General features: G+C 30.6%; 4 protein-coding genes across 4 annotated transcripts; 2 read left to right on the top strand and 2 right to left on the bottom strand.

Moving 5' to 3' along the window:
* Positions 1-12736: 12736 nt before the first annotated feature.
* HO173_011391 (uncharacterized protein) lies at positions 12737-13257 on the top strand (the record flags this gene model as incomplete). The annotated part of the gene is made up of 4 exons (XM_037313271.1): positions 12737-12831; positions 12882-12937; positions 13008-13171; positions 13228-13257. The coding sequence occupies 4 exons, from the start codon at positions 12737-12739 to the stop codon at positions 13255-13257; spliced, it is 345 nt and encodes a 114-aa protein (XP_037159728.1).
* Positions 13258-13491: 234 nt separating this feature from the next.
* On the bottom strand, positions 13492-15402 carry HO173_011392 (uncharacterized protein; the record flags this gene model as incomplete). The annotated part of the gene is made up of 5 exons (XM_037313272.1): positions 13492-13596; positions 13678-14313; positions 14484-14716; positions 14774-14810; positions 14869-15402. The coding sequence occupies 5 exons, from the start codon at positions 15400-15402 to the stop codon at positions 13492-13494; spliced, it is 1545 nt and encodes a 514-aa protein (XP_037159729.1).
* A 429-nt stretch (positions 15403-15831) lies between these two features.
* Positions 15832-17703, top strand: HO173_011393 (uncharacterized protein; the record flags this gene model as incomplete). Its single annotated transcript, XM_037313273.1, has 5 exons — positions 15832-16021; positions 16108-16575; positions 16623-17410; positions 17465-17557; positions 17608-17703. The coding sequence occupies 5 exons, from the start codon at positions 15832-15834 to the stop codon at positions 17701-17703; spliced, it is 1635 nt and encodes a 544-aa protein (XP_037159730.1).
* A 910-nt stretch (positions 17704-18613) lies between these two features.
* Positions 18614-19853, bottom strand: HO173_011394 (uncharacterized protein; the record flags this gene model as incomplete). The annotated part of the gene is made up of 4 exons (XM_037313274.1): positions 18614-18972; positions 19029-19109; positions 19159-19206; positions 19256-19853. 4 exons carry the CDS (start codon positions 19851-19853, stop codon positions 18614-18616), a joined length of 1086 nt encoding a protein of 361 aa, XP_037159731.1.
* Between the last annotated feature and the right edge of the window lie 711 nt (positions 19854-20564).

Genomic DNA, 20564 nt, shown 5'->3' on the forward strand with positions numbered 1-20564 from the left:
CGTATCTTTTAATATTTTAAAATAATTATTTATTAATATCTTATTTATAAAAATTCGCTTTAAGATCTAATTAACTATATTAACTTCGATTAAATTAATAATTATAATATTTATAGATTAATCTTAAATTATATTTATAATTTAGAAAATAAAGTAATTAATTAATCTTTTAAGCGATAAGCTATTATCGTATTATCTATTTATAAGATTAAATATATTAATTAAATTTAAATTATAAAAGAAGTTATTTAGCTTTAAAAATTATTTAATTAAATTTATCTTAATAAATTACTTTAAATAATTATTATCTTTAATAATAATTAAGATATAATCGCTTTAATAAAGAATTTTTAATATTATAATTATATTAAGTATATCGATATCTAATATTATTAAATACGCGATTAAATTACTAATAATAATATAGATCTTAAATATATTTCTACTAATAAATAGATAGTTGATAGACTTACTAAGGCTCTATATAAAAATAAATTTAAGCTCTTTTAAGAATTTATTAATTTAAAATCTCGCTTATAGAATAACTATTTCTTATATTTTAGCGATATACTTATTATTAAAAAAGAGTTAATTTTAATATCTTAAGAAATAAATAGATTATTATTAAGAAAGAGTTAACTTTAATATCTTAAGAGGTAAATAAATTCGTATTCTAGCGATACGCTTATTATTAAAAAAGAGTTAATTTTAATATCTTAAGAGGTAAATAGATTATTATTAAAAGAGTTAATTTTAGCATCTTAAGGGGTGAATGAATTTCGAATAAATTAAGTTTTTCGATCTTACTACTTATATGAAAGCTTACTTCTAATTAATCTTTATATCTCAAATAATCTATTTAAGCCGCTCGTCGAGCTACTATATTAAGCTTAACACTCTATAAACTTATTATTTTATATCGAAATAGCTATTTCTTTAACGCTATTATTATTACTACTATTAAATCTTTAAAACTCTTTTAGAATATTCTTATCTATATCTTATTTTATTAGCGTATTATATATGAGGCGTATATTACTATTATATTACTAAGGATTAGATATCTAAAACGTAATATAGTCGTTTTTAGATTTCAACTTTTTACCTTACTTATTCTATTATAAATATCGTAATCTTTCGACTTTTAATCGATCGATTTTTAGTATATATTAAATAGTCTGAAAATAAAATTTCCAAAAAACCGTTTTTTGACAAAAAAAAAAGAAAAAAAAACTTTTTATATAAGGTGAATGGAATTTTCCCATATATATACCTTTATTATTTAACGTTCGAATATAGTTATTTACTTAAATAAGGGAGGTAGAGAGATAGAGATATTTTTTTATTTTTATACTTATTTAATTCGAGTTATATTTCGAGTATATAAGAGTATTAAAATATATTATTTAACTAAGTTAAAAGGTTTATCGAGGTAAGGAAGATTTACCGAGGCTTAGCGATATATATATTTATAATGCTCTCTATAGTTAGATCTAATTAACTAAGTATTTTATCTACTACTTTTAATAAAAACTTCTTATATTAGGATTTAATAAATAAATTATAATTAAATAAATAAATAAATACTTTATTTATTACTCTAATATCTTATAATTAGAGTATTTTTATTATCGTAATTAGCGATCGTAATATTAAGTTTATAAATATCTTCTAGAAAACTATTTTTAAGAAGCTTAAAACTATTATAGTAACTTCGATTATTTATTATCCTTAAATAGACAAATAGTTAAAAAGAATAAATTAGATTATTAAGATTACTCTATAATTTTATCTTATTACTAATATAAATAATTAATTAAATATATTTTTATTTCTTTAAATATATTTTAATAACTTAATTATATTAACGATATTTATACTAAATAAAATCGCTTATAGATTTTAAATATAAGATATATTAGGGTTACTTATAGACTTATTATTAGAGAATCTTAATTAACTATATTTATTTAAATAAGAAGAGATTAATAATATTATTACTTTCGCTAATATTATAATAAAAACTCGCTATAATAATAATTATAAAGCTATTAATCTTCGCGAGAGATTATTAGTTTATCTAAAATTATATTATAATTACTCTATTCTCAATATTAATCTTAAACTTTTTAATTAGAAAATTAGATTATTTAGAATATTAAAGAAAATTGAAAATTTTATATATCGATTAAATCTTTCGAGTATTATATATATTTATTCTATAATATTTATAATTTAATTAAAGCCTATATTAGACTAAGCTAAAGATCTTTATTATAGAAAACTATATTCGCTATAATTAGTGGAGAAAGAAGGAGAATAGATAGATTTAAACCTTACTATTAGATTTTTACTTTTCAAAATCGAGAAACTAAGTAATAAACGAGGAATTAAAAGGAATATTAAGTATTTAATATATTAAAAGAATAGTAATAAGAAGTATAATACTTAGTACCCACTATATAGCTTCTTAGAAGTAAAGAATCTTATAGTAGAATACAACGCCCGAATTTCTACTAATTCTATAAGAAATTATCGAGAAAAGAAGAATTCTATTATATAAATACCGCCTACTATATAAATATCGAATAAGAAAATTACGTAAGTATCAGCTAGGAAAGCTACACAAGCATCGATTAAGAAAGTACTTACTTTATTAACTTCTAAAGCTAATACTATTAGAAATTAAGCTACTACTACTAGAAAGCTGGGTTATTCTTAAAAAGAGAATCTTTTAATTTCTTCTACTACCCATTATAATATACAACTTCTTACTTAGTAAAACGTCTTTTAAGAAAGACTATTCTTACTAGAAAAGGATTTTACTATAGAAGAATCCTATTATAAAAAAGAAGTTTATACTTACTTAAAGAAATGAGTTTCTTTATATAACTTTCTTTATATAAATTCTTACTCTTAAAAAAAAGGCCGTTCTTTATTTAAAGAAAAGAATTTCTTTACTTACAGCGAGAACGCTACCTTTCTTTCTTTCTATTAATATATATTATAAATTATACTTAATAGATAGAAGCTAATAGTATAACTTGATATAACTTAATATATTAGATATATTTAGGCAACCAGATCCCATAGAAGAAGCATCATCTTTTTATCACTCAAGAAACGTCTTTCTTAGAAAACGTCTTCCTTAGAAATGAGATTCCTAAGGATCTTATATGAGATTTCTAAGAATCTTACGTTATCTTAACACAAGCTATTATATATTAATTATTTTTAAGAAATTAGATTTAGAGATAGTTCGAGAAGATAAAGAATATTAATAAAAATTAATTTCTTCTTCTTATTATCGATAATAATATTAAAATATATTTTATTAATATTAATAGAAAGAAAAGAGTCTACGATATCTTTAATTAAACGAATATTATTAATTATAAGATTAAGAAAATAATATTTAATAAAGGCGTTTTAATAGAGAGTAAAGTATTACGAGTAGATATAATTTAAAGTCTATCGTATAGATAAACTATCGAATTTAGTTATATATATAATATACGTTTCTCTTTCGATATTAATAGAATTATAATAACGCTTCTTATTAGACTTATAATTTTTATTTTTATTCTTTTTATTATTAAATTTAAAATTATTATTTTATTTTTTTATTATTATTTTATTATTATTATTGTTGTTATTATTATTATTATTATTATTATCGCTAATATCTTTATTTTAACTTTTTTTATTAAATTAATTATATTTTATTTTAATATAGTAATACTTCTTATAATAAATATAATATTTAATATACTTTTAAATTATATAATTATCGAGATTAGATATAACTTTTTTTTATAATTTAATAGTAATAATAAAGTTTAAGTTATTTAAAATAAGATAATAAAGATATTAAGTAGTAAAGATATAGTTAAATTTAATATACTTAGAATATAGATTAATAATTATCTAAATAAATTAAATAATAATATATTTCAGCGAGAAGATAAACATTATATTTACTTTATTTATCGACTTATAATTTTAAATATAATAAGTAAAATAGATATTATAGATCTTATTTAACTCGATATAGAAGAAAAAAATAAAAAAGTTAATTTTTAATTTTAATTTAGATAATATATTAATAATATCGATATAAATATCTTTAAGATAAATTATAAAATTTAATATATCTTTATATTAGCTAAGATTTAATTTAAGTAATTAATAATAGAAATTATTAAGAGTATTAAAATCTTTAAACTTATTATTAATAATAATAATCTTCTATAAAAGATAAATATTAATTTAATTTTTTAAATTTATTAATAAATTATTATTAAGATAATTTTAAATAATATTAATAATTAATTTATACTCTAGCTTCTATTTAGCGACTTTATCTTTAATAATATTAATAAACTCTATAATTTTAATATTAGATATATCTTTAATTAAAATAAAAATAATAAAATAATCTTTTTATTTAACTTTAATAAATTTAATAAAACGTTACGCTATAAGATATTAATATATATCTTACTATTATATTTAAAAACCTTTAGATTTTTTAAGCTTAGCGATATAGAGAGATAGTTTATTAAACTTTATATCTAAGCTAATTTCTTTTAATATAACTTTAATTTTAATATATTATTTAAAATGCGAAGAAATTAAGAGTTTATAAGAAGATTAAATTTAATAGACTATATAATAATATTAAAGAGATTCTTACTATTAATTAATTCGAGAAATAACTTATAAATTAAATTATTAAGAGTTATAAAGCTATTAAAGAAATAAATAGATATATAATCGCGTTTTTAATTTTCTAAATACTTTTTAAATTAATATTAAATTTTATTTAATACTTAATATTATATATATAGTCTTAATAAAACTTACTTTAAAAGATTATATAGAAGAACTTTGATATTTAATTATTTTATTAAAATAATTTAATATTATTCTAGATATATTATAGCTAGAATAGTATAATTCTTATATATTCTTTAGATTTAAAACTATTATATTTAATTTAGATTACTATATATTTAATTATTTATTATATAATAAACTTATTATTATCTAGAGTAATAATAAGTTTTTAAAAAAGAATTTAAATTATATAGTAAAGATTATATTTAAAAAAAAGAATATAATAAAGATTTTCGCTTATATCTTTATTAAGATAATTAAAAATTTAAAAATTTAAATTATTATTATATAATTTTAAAACTTCGAATAACTTTCTAATTTTATTAATAAGAAAATAAAGTTTATTATTAATATCGCCGCTATTACGATAGAAGATTATAAGAAATTCTTTTATAAGTTAAAAAAGAAATCTTTAATTATAAAATAGCTATAAAAATAAGTTTTTATAATATATTATAAATAGCTAGATATTTAAAATTCTATTAAAATTAATAAACTTCCCTTTTATCGCTTTATTAATTATAAAATATATCTTAAAAAAAAAGTTATTCTACTATTAAAAAGGGCTTATAAACTCTTTAGAGATTAGATATTAATTATAAAGAAATATATTAATAAGATACTAGAAAAAGGCTATATTAGATTAAATACTTTTTTTTATATAATATTCGTTTTAATTATAAAGAAACTCGATAGAGAATTTAGATTATATATAAACTATAGAGCTCTTAACGTATTTATTATTTCTAATTAAAATATCTTCTTATTAATTAAAGAGACTTTTATTAAATTATACGCGATAAGAATATATAGTAAATTCGATATTATAGCCGCTTTTAACGAAATTAAAGTAAAAAAGAATTATAAAAAAAACTATATTTCTTACTCGATATAGTCTATTTAAATATATAATAATATCTTTCGAGTTATATAATACCTCTATTACTTTTTAGATATTTATTAATAATATCTTATATGAATATCTAAATATATTCTATACTATCTATCTAGATAATATTCTTATTTATAATAATATTAAAGATAAATATATTTAATATATAGAAAAGATATTAAAGAAACTTTAATAAGCTAGTCTCTATCTTAATATTAATAAATATAATTTTTATATTATTAGAGTTAAATATCTAGAATTAATTATTATTGTAAAAAAAAGTAGAAATAAATATAAAGAAAATTAAGATTATTACTTAATAAAAGAAATTTAGATATATTAAAGATATATAAATATTTCTAAAATTCGCTAATTTCTATTAAAAGTTTATTACGAGATACTCTAAAATCGTTATATTTCTAATAAATCTTATTCGTATTTAATAGAAAAAAGACTTTATCTATTTATAGGCTTAAGAATATTTTAAATAACTCGCTTTTAAAATACTTAAGAAAGCTTTTACTACTACTCTATACTTACTTACTTTAATTCGAATAAAAAGATTTAACTAGAAATAAATACGTCTAATTTTATAGTTATTATTATTTTATTATAAAAAGATAAAGATAAAGTACTTAAACCTATAATATTTCTCTTTAAAAAGATATTTTTTATAGAGTATAACTACGATATCTATAATAAGAAACTTATAATTATAATATAAATTTTTAAGAAATAATATTTTAAGCTAGCTAATACTCTTATCGAGAATTCTATTAAAGTTATTTTAAATTATAAGAATTTATAATACTTTATATTTTTTAAATAACTTAACTCCTATTAAGCGAGATAGACGAAATTTCTTTTCGAATTTAACTTTCGTATTATTTATCGTTTAGAAAAATAAAGTATTAAATCTAATAGCCTTATTCGATAAATAAAAAACTTATTTAAAAATGAGAATAACGATTATATCTATTATTAATATCGTATAATTTTTAAAAATAATAATCTTAATAAAGATATTAAGAATATTATATATCTTATTATTATACTTTTAAACGATATAAGAGAAAGTATTATCTCTTTAATTATAATACTATATAAACTTAGTAAATAAAATAATATTAATAATAAGAAGTTTAATAAAGAATTATTATTAAGAGTCTCGATAAAGACTTCTTAAGAGAAGTTCTTAGAAGAATCGAGAGAAGTCTTTATTATTAATATTTCTAAGTTATTATATTAGATAAAGAATACTTATAATTATAATAATATTATTTAAAAAACTATTTAATTAAAGATATCTAGATAGAGAAAGTTATTATTTAAAATAATTAAGAATAATCTTAAGCTGAAATTAAGTAATTATTATCTTTATAATAAGTTATTATATATTAACAAGTAAAGGCCTATGAATTAAATTTATGAAGTTGGATTTTTCTAAGTTAGATCGAATTTTAGCCTTAGCCCTAAGTACAAATTAAACTCTAATCGCTTATTATACGTTTTTAACCTACTTTTACTATTATAAAATTAATTTAATCTATATAATATATAGATATATATATATATATAAAAGCGCGTTAAAGTTTAATTAGAAAGGTATATCGAGTATAAAAGACTAATATATAATAATTATCTATAAAAAATAGAGAAAAACTATATTCTTATAATAAGAAGTATTAAAATATCGGAAAGAAATGGAGATAATATATTAATTAGTGATGTGAATTCTATAATATCTTCTATCGTAGTGAAATCTTTCGAATAATGAAATAGTTATAAACATCGAACGGTTTCAATTCGTTTAAATATATATCGTTCGATATTTCTTCTATAGATATTTAATTAATTATAATAATAGATTCTTCTCTTATAATATTATTATAGTAATATATTATATTAATATAATAGAAATAATAAATTAAGTTATAGTAATATTCTTCGCTTACTAAGTAATAATTTAATATAAAATTATAGAGAGTATATAACGTGGGATCTTAGAGAGCTAAGCCGTATTCTTAATAATAGTAATCTTATTACCGCTTAGTTTCTTCGTAGTATTCTTTATAGTATTCTTCGTAGTATTCTTTATATTTATCTATTATAATTTCTTCTATTAATTCTTAATATAGTAGAGATAATAAATTAATTTATAGTAATATTCTTCGCTTATTAAGTAATAATTTAATAAGAAATTATAAAGAGTATATAACGTGCGATTTTAGAGAGCTAAGTCGTGTTTTTAATACTAAGAGCTTTATTACCGCTTAGTTTCTTTATAATATTCTCTATAGTATTCTTCGTAGTATTCTTTATATTTATCTATTATAATTTCTTCTTTTATTTCTTAATATAATAGAGATAATAAATTAAATTATAGTAATATTCTTCGCTTACTAAGTAATAATTTAATATAGAATTATAGAGAGTATATAATATAGGATCTTAGAGAGCTAAGCCGTATTTTTAATATTAGAAGTCTTATTATCGCTTAATTTCTTTATAATATTCTTTATATTTATCTATTATAATTCCTTCTCTTATTTCTTCTTTTATAAAGTATTAGATTAAGTAGCTAGCTAAGTAATTAACTAAGTAAATAATTAATATAATATAAGATCTTAAAGAGCTAAGCCGTATTCTTAATAATAATAATTTTATTATCGCTTAATTTCTTTATAGTATTCTCCGTATTTATCTATTATAGTTTCTTCTCTTACTTCTTCTTTTATAGAGTATTAGATTAAATAGCTAGCTAAGTAACTAATTAAGTAAATAATTAAGTAATTAATTAACGATTTAACTAAGTAGATTACTAAGCTAATAGAGTAGATAGTATTAATTAAGTAACTAGTCGAGTATCGCTAACTTAGAAGAAGTATAAAAGAAAGAATAATAATTATAACTTCGTTTTTTCTTAATAATATTTAGGATTTAATACGCGTTAACTAAAAGGCTTTAAAATAGAGTAATAAAAAATAGATTAAGAAGAAAGATATGTTTTAAAAGATAGTATCGCTAGGTTAGAAAATATTATTGCTAATTTAGAAAAAAGTATATAGAGGAGAATATATTTATTTAGACTCTTTTAAAGGGTTTTTTAGCGCGTTTATAAGTAGTAATAAATAGCTATTAAACTCGCTTACGGCCTCGATTACTAGTAATAGTAAATTTATTAAAAGATAATTTAAGGGCGTTAATAAGGGGTTTAAAAAATGGGCGAAAGAAATATATATCTTAGATACTTAGTAATATTTAAGCGAGGGGTATTAAAAGAAAATTTATTTATAATTAATAGATTAATAGAATTATAGAAGAAATATAATTATATAAATAGATGAAAAGATTATTATTTAATTTTAAACGCGTCTAGTATAACTACTATACTTATTATATTTAAATATCTATTTAATTTATTAATAGTAGATTAAACTTTATTATTTTTATAGCGTTAGAAAGCGTATACTAAGCTCTATAATTTACGAAATTATAAAGAAATAATATTCGTAGAGAGCTAGTTATTTTAGAGTGTAAAACTTCTATATATAAATTTTTAATAAGAAAGCTTAAGAGGGCTAATAGGCTAACTTAGTTAGTCTAGTTAAAAGGCGTAATAACCTCGAATTTATAATTAACTATATATATAAATTTAAGATTTTTAAGCTTAGCTCTATCTTATTCTTTTATATATACTAATAATAGATTATATATATTAAATATTCTCGAATTACGAATTAAGATTATTAGAGATATTTATAACTCTTTATTCGAAGATTATATTAATAGATTATTAATTTATAATAGAGTAAGTAGACTTTACTATTAACTAAGAATAACGAATTTTATTACTCGCTATATTAAGAGTTATTATATTTATAAAAGATTTAAGACTTATAAAGAAGATAAGTAAGATCTATTTAAATCTCTTCTTATTCTTAAATAATACTAATAAGATATTTTTATTAACTTTATTATATTATTATCTACGAGTAAAGGTCTATAAATTAAATTCATAATTATTTTTTTTTGATTAGAGCTATCGAGTAAATAGGTGAGCGATCTTTGATAAGCGAACTTTGATGAGCGATATTTGAATTCCTTGCGCTTTAATGATTATAAGACAAATTTTTAAAATTCTTAAAAATTCGGAAAGCGCAAATAGCGCTTCAAAATTTCAAAAAAAAAAATTCAAAATTTCAATAGAAAACAAAAAAGTTATTACTATTATGAATAACGTATACTTATAATTTAATAGAGGGAGGCGCGGAAGGGCGAGATTTTAATGGTTGCGGACGCTAATTTATTTACCCGCGATAACTTAGCTAATCTAACTAAAGAGCGTAGTAACTTCGAATTTATAATTAACTGCACATATAAATTCAAGATTTTCAAGCTTAGCTCTATCTTATTCTTTTATATATACTAATTTACCTTAGATATAAATATTTTTATTAATATATTATAATAATTATAAATAAACTTAATAAGAAGAAGAAATTTATTCTTTTAGACTTTTTAGAAGTAAAGATAGTAGTTTAAGTCTTTATCGAATTTATATAGCGAGAGAAAGAATATTTATTTATTATTATCTCTAATCGAGATATTTAATTTATAATATATTTCTAAAGAAGATTATATAAAAGAATTAAGATTAAACTTAAACTCTCTATTATATTTTACTTCGAAATTAATAAATAAATAAAGAACGCTAACGTTACTTTAAAGTAATATTTTTTATAATTAAGATAATTAAATAAATTTATTATTAATAGTAGAGTTTGAAATTAACTTCGATAAGAATATCTTATTAAATATATTATTATTTCTTCTTATTAAAGAATATATTTCTCGCTTAAAAATAGAATCTTTTATTTTTTAAGATTAATTCGCTAATTAAAGAGTAAAGAGAGATATTAAATTAGTTAATAGATTTATTAAAAAGATAAATATTATAAGAAATTATTTAAGAAGTTAATTTAAATAATTATAAGTTTTATAAAAGAAGTAAGTAAATTATTATTAACTTTTAGTATTAGAATTTAAAGTTAGAGATATAATTATACTTAATAAAAAAAATATTAAAATTATATACTCTAGTAAATTACTAAATTATAAAAAATTTAAATTATTTAAAATTATTAAAGCTTTAAATAACTTCGCTTACGAGTTAGAACTTCTAACTTTTATAAATAATATTTACTCTATCTTTTATTTATAGCTATTATATCTTAATAATAATAATCTATTATTAGAATAGATTAAGTCTTCGCTACTATTTATCGATATTAATAAAGAAAATAAAATCTACGATATTAAAGAAATAGTTTAATTTAAATTAAATAAATAAAAGAATAATTTCTTAACTATCTTAGTAAGAGGGGATATCTAATATATAAAATTAGATATAGAGGCCTTAAGATTAAGAAAAATTTATTCTAATAATTATTTATAATTATAGTAAAATATTCGAATTTAATAGTAGACTTTTATTATTATTACTCTAAGATCGTTAGCTCTTATTTATTATTTAAAAGATCTTTAGAATAGTCTTCTCTATTAGCGCTACTAATTTATAATAACTATATTAACTTATAAGAAGACTTTAAATCTATTATAAAATACTAAGTTAATATATTTAAGAATATTACTTTATATATATTTAGATATATTTTTTATAAGATTAACATCTACTATATAATAGTCGTCGCCGAAGCTTTAAATTAAAGAAGAAGATAATATTACGATTTTAATAATTTTATTTATATTACGAGTAAAGGCCTATGAATTAAATTCATAATCATTTTTTTGATCAAGGCTATCGAGTAAATTTGGTGAGCGATCTTTGGTGAGCGGGCTGTCCGGCAGCGGCTGTCGAGCGAACTTTGGTGGGCGATATTTGAATTCCTTGCGCTTTAATAATTATAAGACTAAATTTGAAAATTCTTTTTTTGTCTAAAAGCCCACATTTCGTTCTATAATTTAAAAAAAAAATTCTTAAAGTTTTAATAGAAAACAAAAAAGTTATTCTATGTGTCAATAACGTACACCTAATTTTTGATGAGGAGGCGCGGGAGGGCGAGATTTTGATGGTTGCGGACGCTAATTTATTTACCCGCGATGACTCAGCCGGTCTAGCCAAAAAGCGTATAGGACCCGAATTTATGATTGGCTGCACATACAAATTCAAGGTTTTCTAGTTTAGCTCTATCTTATCTTTTATATATACTGATAACTCAATTAGGCTTAGCGTATTAAGGCCTTTCGACCTTTCTATCTTACTATAAAACTTATATTTATAATAATTCTATATAGATAGTATTCTCTTTATACTATAATATAGAGTTATTATATATACTATTAAGTTTCTAATACTATATTTATTTATATAGAGTTCTTTTCTTATATTCTATCTATTATATATACGCGATTTATTTATATAGTAGTTATATATAGCTCTAGCTCTAATTATATTAGATATAGTCTATCAATTACTAATATGTTACGAAATTTAACCGCTACTCTCTAGAAACGGTAAAAAACCTTCATCGCCTAAAGGCGGAGGTGGCTTACTAATACGTTTCTTTAAAGAAATCGTCCAGGAACCGTAAATCCACCGGTAAACAAAGCCATAGCTATTCGCTAAGGTATATACTACTTAACGTCTTCTTTCTGTATAGTTATTCGGCATATAGTTATCTTATTCAACATACATACATCGATACAACACCTGTACCGGTCCTGACAGCGTCAAGTAGACAGGGGGCTTACGCGTAAAGCCAGCCTGAATCAATTGCTAAACCTGTCTAAGATAACGGCGCAGCCTGAGCATCTCAAGCTATGATCTACTGTAAAACGATCCCTCGTTCTTTTCTCCAGCAGAGAGATCGCTCTTCTATCCTGGCAAGGACCACATCTTGTGTTACATCCTTTACGCGCAACATGTCTTCAGCTGCCATAGCACTTCAGAAACACGAATGGATCGTGATACTACCAGATCATGAGGGAGTGCTTCAGAAAAGGATGCAAGTACGCCCGTAAGTGTCCAAGCTGCAGAGCCAACCTCGGATCTCCAACGTTGTTCTAGGGATCACCTCAACGCTTTGTACCCTAGCATAAAGAGTGGCTTCTGGAAGCTTGGAGGTATGCTTCAGCGATGCGTTTGCAGCCTCTAGTTGTCTTGCCCTTTTCTTTTCTTGACAGAAGTTCGCAGGAGCCATTCTTGAAGAAGTGATCAAGGAGGCAGAGGGCCCGAGGATCAAAGGTAGCATAATGCTTGCTTTTGCCGAGTCGAAGGAGGATGTAATTAAGGCATTACAAGAGGACGTTTATTTTAAACAAGGTGTATGGGACTGGAATAAAGTACAAATTCATCCGGTATGTCGAGATACTGCTCGACCTTATAGTTTAAGCGTTTCGCTGACGATTATAAGTTCAAGTCTACTTTTAGACAACCTCTTTAGGGTGTCAATGTCCACCATAGACTTAGACTCGCAAACTTCTACCCGTGGAAATTTCAGCTAAGTAAGACTGCACCACTAATCTAAATGTGGCGGAAGTGTACACCTCAACCAAGCTTGTGTCTCTACACAGGAATGTGACGATTCAAACGGGGTTTTGCTCATCTGTACAGTTGTGTCCTGAATTGCGTAACCCCTAACGCTTTGAGCGCACCAGCTATTGCAACAACAGCTCTATCAGAGCTTGGCTTTCGGCTTCTGCTGCTTAAGCATGGCTTCCGCAACCATTCTACGCTGAACCTTTCCTGTCGGTGTCTTGGGCATGTTATCTGTTAAGAAGATCTGCGGCCAGTCAGTCTTTGAGTTATTTGAGTGAGAGAGTGAAAAAGAGGAGTGAGAGAGAGAGGGGAGGACTTCTCATACCTGTTTCGGGACCTTAAATTTAGCAACTTTGGTCGCGATCCATTTGCGGAGCTCCTCAGGAGTCGTCTTCTCTCCATCTTTCACCACCACCGCTAGACCAATGTCTTGCCCGTACATCTCATCTGCGATGGCAAAGCAGACAGCTTCTGCCACAGATGGATTCTGAGACACGACATTATCGAGCTCGACTGGGCTGATTTTTTCACCGCCCTTGTTTATGAGTTCTTTGATTCTACCAGTGATAATGACGTACCCATCTTCGTCTTGCTTGCCTTGATCGCCCGTTCTGAAAAAGCCATCTTGGGTGAACGAAGTCTTGTTTGCTTCGGGGTTGTTAAGGTATCCTTTCGTCACGTTCTCGCCTCGTATGCAGATTTCTGCCTCACCACCCTGGGGGACCTCGCTCCCGAAGGCGTTAAGTATCTTTACCTCAACGCCTTGGCCAATACCTACGCTTCCCGGGTATCTTTTAGCTGGAGGCAGAGGATTCGATGTCATCTGATGAGCACCTTCGGTCATTGCGTAAGCCTCTAAGACTGGGGCATTGAAAGCTCTTTCGAGTTCGGAGAAAGTCTTGGGAGACAAAGGAGACGAGCATGACCGAATAAAACGAATCTCAGGCATGTTTGACGGAGGCTGAAAAATTTCCGGGGTCAGCAAGTACTTTCTGGCAATAGAAGCTCGGATCATGAAATCGCGTTGGGGAGCAAAGACGATACAAAAAGATCTTCTTGTTCCGAAAACATGTCTTGCCAGCCACGGCGAAGAGGTGCGGACCACAAAGTGAGATGTTAGGCAAACCATACTGGATTTCGTAGTAGAATCTGATGGATCGTTGGAACAGCTGTATACCAATTGGCTTTATAGGTGATGAAATTGTCCCAGAACTCCGAGGCTGAAAAGCGCGACGGCACTATAACAGATCCGCCGGAGAAAAGTGGCGCTAGAAGACCCGCGAGCAGTCCATGAACATGGAAGAGAGGCATGACCAACAACGTCCGGTCGTTCGAGGTCAATTTGTAGGTGGTTTGGACGTTTTCTGTACTGTTCAGTTACTGCACGATCCACATACCAAAGTAATCAATCCATCACGCACTCATTGTCCTTGTTAGGTTCCGATGAGTCAAAGGTACCTTGAAAAGACTGTCAGTAAAACGACCAGCTGTGCTTTTATCTATATCCAGGACACACAGCTTTCGGTCTCCCAGTGGTACCGCTTGTGTGTAAAACAAGCGCGATATCATCTGGCTGCGCCTTTTGGACTTCCTGACCCTCTTTCCCTGATAGCTTGCCCGAATCTTTAATTTCCAGCACTACCTCATGACCGTTCCAATAGCATTCAGCAACAGCAGCCTTATACTTTCGCGCTGCACGCACGGCGGGTCCGTCTTGATAAAAGGATCCCCGAGGAACGAGAGTGACGGCAGAGCTGAGGTCATCGATATAGAATTCGAATTCTTCTTGTTTGTAAGCTGGATTAAGAGGAGCGGCGATCGCTCGCTGCCAGGATGCGGCAAGAAAAGCGACGATGAACTCATAGGAATTTGGTAAAGCTATTGACACGGCAGCTTGAGGGGCGATGCCGAGGTGTGCAAGATTTTTCTGGAAGGTTAAGACGTGAGAGTTGAGCTGTTGGAAAGATATCGAAAGGGTATCGGGCTTGCCGGGCACAATGATAGCTGGCGTGTGCCCCGTAGTTGGAAGCGTGGTGGACAAGGTTGCCATTGATGCTGCTATGTACAGGATGATGAGAAAGCTATAGCACAAACATACGTAGAGACTTGTACTAAAACGAGTAGTTAAAAATTGAGGTCGATTAGAAGCAACAATAATTCCACTTATCTGAAGTGACGTCGCTAAGGAGGCAACTGGAAGAGTACACTTTTGGACTGAAAGAATTTGCAGGGGTGAGGTTTTAGGGTACAAGGGTACAAAGGTTCGAGAGTTGTTTTACCAGTGGTGCAGCATTCGCCAAGCCTACAGTAAGGTACTATACCGTACATGGTAAAGTACTTTACCATGTTATCAGGCAACGGCCACTAGGAGAATTCACGAGCCGGTCCGGTCCCAGGCTTATTGGGGTGTTCATCTCATTCATTGATCTTGATTGAGATACGCAGTCTTGGATTGCTCTTCTGATCATCTCGTCTCATCATGCCTTCCGATCCTGCTGCCAGGCCTGCACGACCCGGTCTTTCCCTCTATGCAAACCTCCTCGATCCCTCGTCCAACAAGGATTCCACTCCGGGCACCATCTCACGAGCCCCGGTAGTATTCAAGCAACCTGCCCAAGAGGACCTGCCACAAGATAGAGTAGCAGCAGAAAAGCAGCAGATAAATGCCGGTAGATATGAGCCTGCTTCTTTGTGAGGTCGCTACAATTCTGCCGTTTGGTTTCGCTCACACTTTGCGCTTTCTTGCAACATACAGCTTCTCTACGCTTTCAACCAACTAAAAGGCCACATTTGTCAACCCAGAAATCAAAGCCCAAGTCTTCCACCTCAAGACTCCCGGCTGCAGCTCCTTCGACTCTCCTGCCAGGTGTGGTTCCATCCGAATCAGCAAGCGTGACAGCACGTCCTCCTGCGAAAACTACGCTTGCAGATTGGACAGCAGAGGGCGAAGACAATGATGTCAACGGATTCTATAGCAGCGAGAAGCGACAGCGCGGCGGTAGAAAAAAGCGAAAAAAGAATAAGGAAGAATCCCATGTCCCTCAGAATTGGGATGACATTTACGATCCATCCCGTCCCAATAATTATGAAGATTATAAGCATAGTGATGAAAGGATCATGGAGATCAGGGAATGGAAAGACAGGCTTTATGCACATCGATTGACAAAGAGACGTGACAGTGATTCAGATAGTTCGGGCAATGAGTACAGGCCTCAGCTGGACAGTGTGTTTCTTTCATCTCTTGTGTCAGTACACGCTGAATACCATTAGAGCAATTCGCGCCTCCAGGTTTATCTTTCGCGCCTCCTGTATCGTTCGACGATGGTGGTAAATCGCAACATGCTCCCCAATCAGTTGAAGTGCTGAATGATGCAACTGGCGATGATGTCTATGCTCGACGAATTTATCTCCCAATATTTGGCAGTCCAGCAGAGTCTCTCAACTATAAACCGCCTGCTTCTCAAGTTGAGCCGCTCCCTGTTCCACTACCGCCGCCACCACCGCCACCAGCTTCAGATCCACCCCTGACATTGAATAATCTACCGCCGCCACCCGCAAGCATATCCCGAGCACCTGTGCGTTACAACCTTCCTGCCGCGCCATCCGAAATACCATCTTCGGAAGCCGAGCTCGAAGTTGCTTTAGGGATCGACTTGAGAGAAGAAGAGGAAATGTCGGATGCTGCTCCACGGTCTCTTCGGCCTGGCCAGAAAGGATTTGCGGAGCGCTTGATGTCGAAGTATGGATGGAGCAAGGGTTTGGGTCTTGGTGCGAGTGGCTCTGGCATTGTCAATCCTCTGCGTGTACAGGTTGAAAAACAGAAGAAGAAACCTGACTCGGAAGGTGGAGGCTTTGTGGGACCAGGTGGTAGAGGCAAGATCATTGGAGGTAAGAAGAAGGGCGGCCATGACGCGGAACCGGAAGACGGTAGATTTGGCGTCATGAGTGAAGTGGTCGTTTTACGGGGAATGGTCGATGGCATGGACCTAGACGCGGAGATGGAAGGGGCAGGCGATGGCGGCCTGATGCAGGAAATTGGAGAGGAGTGTGGAAACAAAGTCAGTATAACCAGGAGATCCACTCACTTCTTGCGCAATTGCTCACAGCGACAGTACGGCCGTGTGGAGAGAGTCTTCATTGATCGCAGCGACGCCTCCAAGGCCCCAGTCTTTGTCAAATTTACCAGTCAGCTGTCTGCGTTGAGGGTATGTTCCATCCGAGGTGTATTTCTGGACAGCGCGCTGACCCGTTGCAGGCTGTGAACGCTCTCGAAGGGAGGATCTTCAACGGGAACACTATTTCAGCGAGGTTCTTTGACGACGAGAAATTTGAGGCTGGCAACTATGAGTAGAGAGTCCATAATCTTAGCCGGTCCAGACAAAAAACCATTCCAGCTCGAAGAAATTTCAAGCTCGGTTGATCAGCAGAGTATCGTCCAACAGTCTGTCTCCATTCTGCCTTCTCCTTCCAGGAGCCCCGGCATATTTTCGTCCGAATTGGTAACAACAGTGCCGGACTCTGACAGTTTAGGCTGGCTGGTGAAGAACCGAACAGAGCTTTTAATTATCATCGGAAATCATCACCTAGCGACAAGAAGTGAGACTCTTGAATTGGTTTGCACATTACGGCAATCCTGTCGGAAAAATATCAACATGTGCCGAGAGATACGCCTCCTCCATCATACCATTCGAGCAAAGTTATGATTTTCAGCCGTACACTGATGCTTCAACTGCCGAAAGAAGTCTCAATATACGAAAGAACCATGACACATATTTGGTCTACCATGACCGCGTGCGGATATCCAAACCACCTTTTGCTTCTCCTGGCTGACCAACAACAGTGAATGAAGCAGGTATACACTATTCTAATATTGAGCCAGTTCAGCGTGTCGAAAGGACTATGTACGTCTCGAAAAACGCACAAGGCAAGGGTTTACCTCTCAACCACCACGACCAAACAAAGAGGCCCAGGGAATGAGAAAGCCAGTCTGTACAAGCTGCCAGGTCACACAAACGCCTGGAAGTGAGCTCGGGGAAGCTTATATCTCGACCTTATTGTTACATCTCCCTGCCCTCCCTGAAGGAAGGAACCATGAACTGACTGGTCGGTGGGCCTTCATCCTGTTACCTTTGTGACTCCGTTCCCAACTGTTGTGGCCCTCGACCTAACGCACTTGCAAGCATGAACAATTGGCCTTGGTAGTCATTGTAGCAGAGACTGCCTTCTTAGTAAAACAGAAAGCTTGTGAACCAACAAGACGGCTAATATGCCGGTCTCGAACCCAGATTTCCTCGCTTCTCTTCGGTGTCGATGTGCCAAACCACGTAGTTCGGTAGTCCTACAACTTGGTAACCTGCTCGTTTCGCCATTTTGGCAAAACCCTCTGTCTCGGCCTGGTTCTCAAAGGCGTAGCATGGGAAATTAATGCCTTGGCGAACCATTAGCATATGTCTTGTGAGGATCTGCCCGATGTGCTTCCACCCACCTGATCTGTGTACATCCGCTTTCACTAGTATATTCACGCCGCCAACTCCATCTAACTCCACCTCCTCATCTTTGTTATTCCGCCAATCTCCCAGTGTAACGAGATACTTCCGTTTGGTGTTGTACTCCTTGTAGCCTACGTTGACATTAAATTCGATTCCTTATGTTGAAGGAAACAAATACAGCACATACCCTCAGCCAAAACCACATCCTTATCTAAGGAGTCTGCGAGCTTGCGACCTGTGTCAGACTCGATCCAGGAGTTGTAATCAACTGTATAGATTATTAGTGTTTCCTTGACTATGGACTGGCAAAAACTTACATCGACCCTCTATATCACGGCCATTTTCGTATCGGTGAAACCAGATATCTGCAATTTCAGTACTAATTCCACAGTTGCATGACAAGTGCGTACATACTTGGTACCAGGACGTCTTTGTTGTGATCCATGAAATCCTCCAAAATCTTACCAGGGCTGTCCTGGATATCAACATCTCTCCAGTACACCCAAGAGTGTGTTGGCTTCAGTGCAGTGTAGAGAAGGTAATTTCGAGCCCTAGCGATCGCTTTCCGCCTAGGCCCTTGAGCCTTGAATCCGTGTCTCTCTTCGACGCTCTGGCCGAAGATAGCTCCAAAATCCTTTTCTACGATCAGTGCGCTGTGAAATGGTATCTTATCGGTGCGCTTCTGTACTCTGTCCAGCTCTGCCGACAACACGGCCAACGTATCGTCTGTGGAGTCGCCTACGAGGAAGGCAAGGTCGATAAGATCATGGGGATATGTAAGCTCAGACAGAAGGTCAAAGTATTTGCTAAGGTAGGGGGCGGCGTCTCGCAGGGGAGTCAGAATCAGAACGCGCTCCTCGTTGACAGCAGCCCTGGGAGTGGACATGATTCCATTAAGATCGACACTCTGTATCGATGCCGACTCGACTTCGATGGGCGCGTGATGATTATAGAGCACTGGGGTCTGTAAGTGTGCGTGCCACTGTGCTTGCTCGTTCGTCGTCATGGCCATTGGCGCTTTCGCGGGACCCCAGCAATAGAACCTAACGGTCAGGCGGAGATGGTAAGCCTTCTACCACACAGCAGTCCAATCTTCGAATTCGAGATTACCTTTGCATCTCTCGCGACGAAGTACTTATGCCCCCCCATAGTATCAATACCACCACGGCTAGAGCGACGAAAGAGAGTGTTCGAGGCCGAGTGAGGTAGTGAAGGACAGATCTATAAGGTGGCAGGCGTGCTTTTGTCGACTTCCAGGTCACGCCGCCCTTAGGAAGCAGCATAGCGTTGGGGGAGGAGGTCCAGAGGCGAACGCCTCGTTCGAAAGTGAAGTCGTGCACGTTCAACAGGGGGTCAATACGATTGAAATGGAAGAGCTCAACGCTCTTTTCGCACGACTGCTTTAGCGTTGAACCATGTATAGAAACATGGAGGCCAGGCAATGGATTGGGAATCGAGGGTTGATAGTCGAAGAATTATTGGGTGTTGGTCCCCTGGTCACTTAAAAATAGACCAAGCATCGCTTGGCATTTCAAGGCACTATTGTTAGCGCAATTTACGATACCGTTTTCAATTTAAATTCACTTATAGAGTATCTCATGGAGTAAATTAACCCTTCCCTGTGGTCCCTGGGTAAACGGCATGTAAAATTATTCTTGCTATCATACAGTACCGAATACTGGACTGAGCAGATGTCTTGGTCTCTAACCACAGCAAGTATCTG

Source organism: Letharia columbiana, assembly GCF_014066305.1.
Source record: "Letharia columbiana isolate WasteWater2 chromosome Unknown Sc0000062_s0, whole genome shotgun sequence".
NCBI classification, from domain to species: Eukaryota; Fungi; Ascomycota; class Lecanoromycetes; order Lecanorales; family Parmeliaceae; genus Letharia; species Letharia columbiana.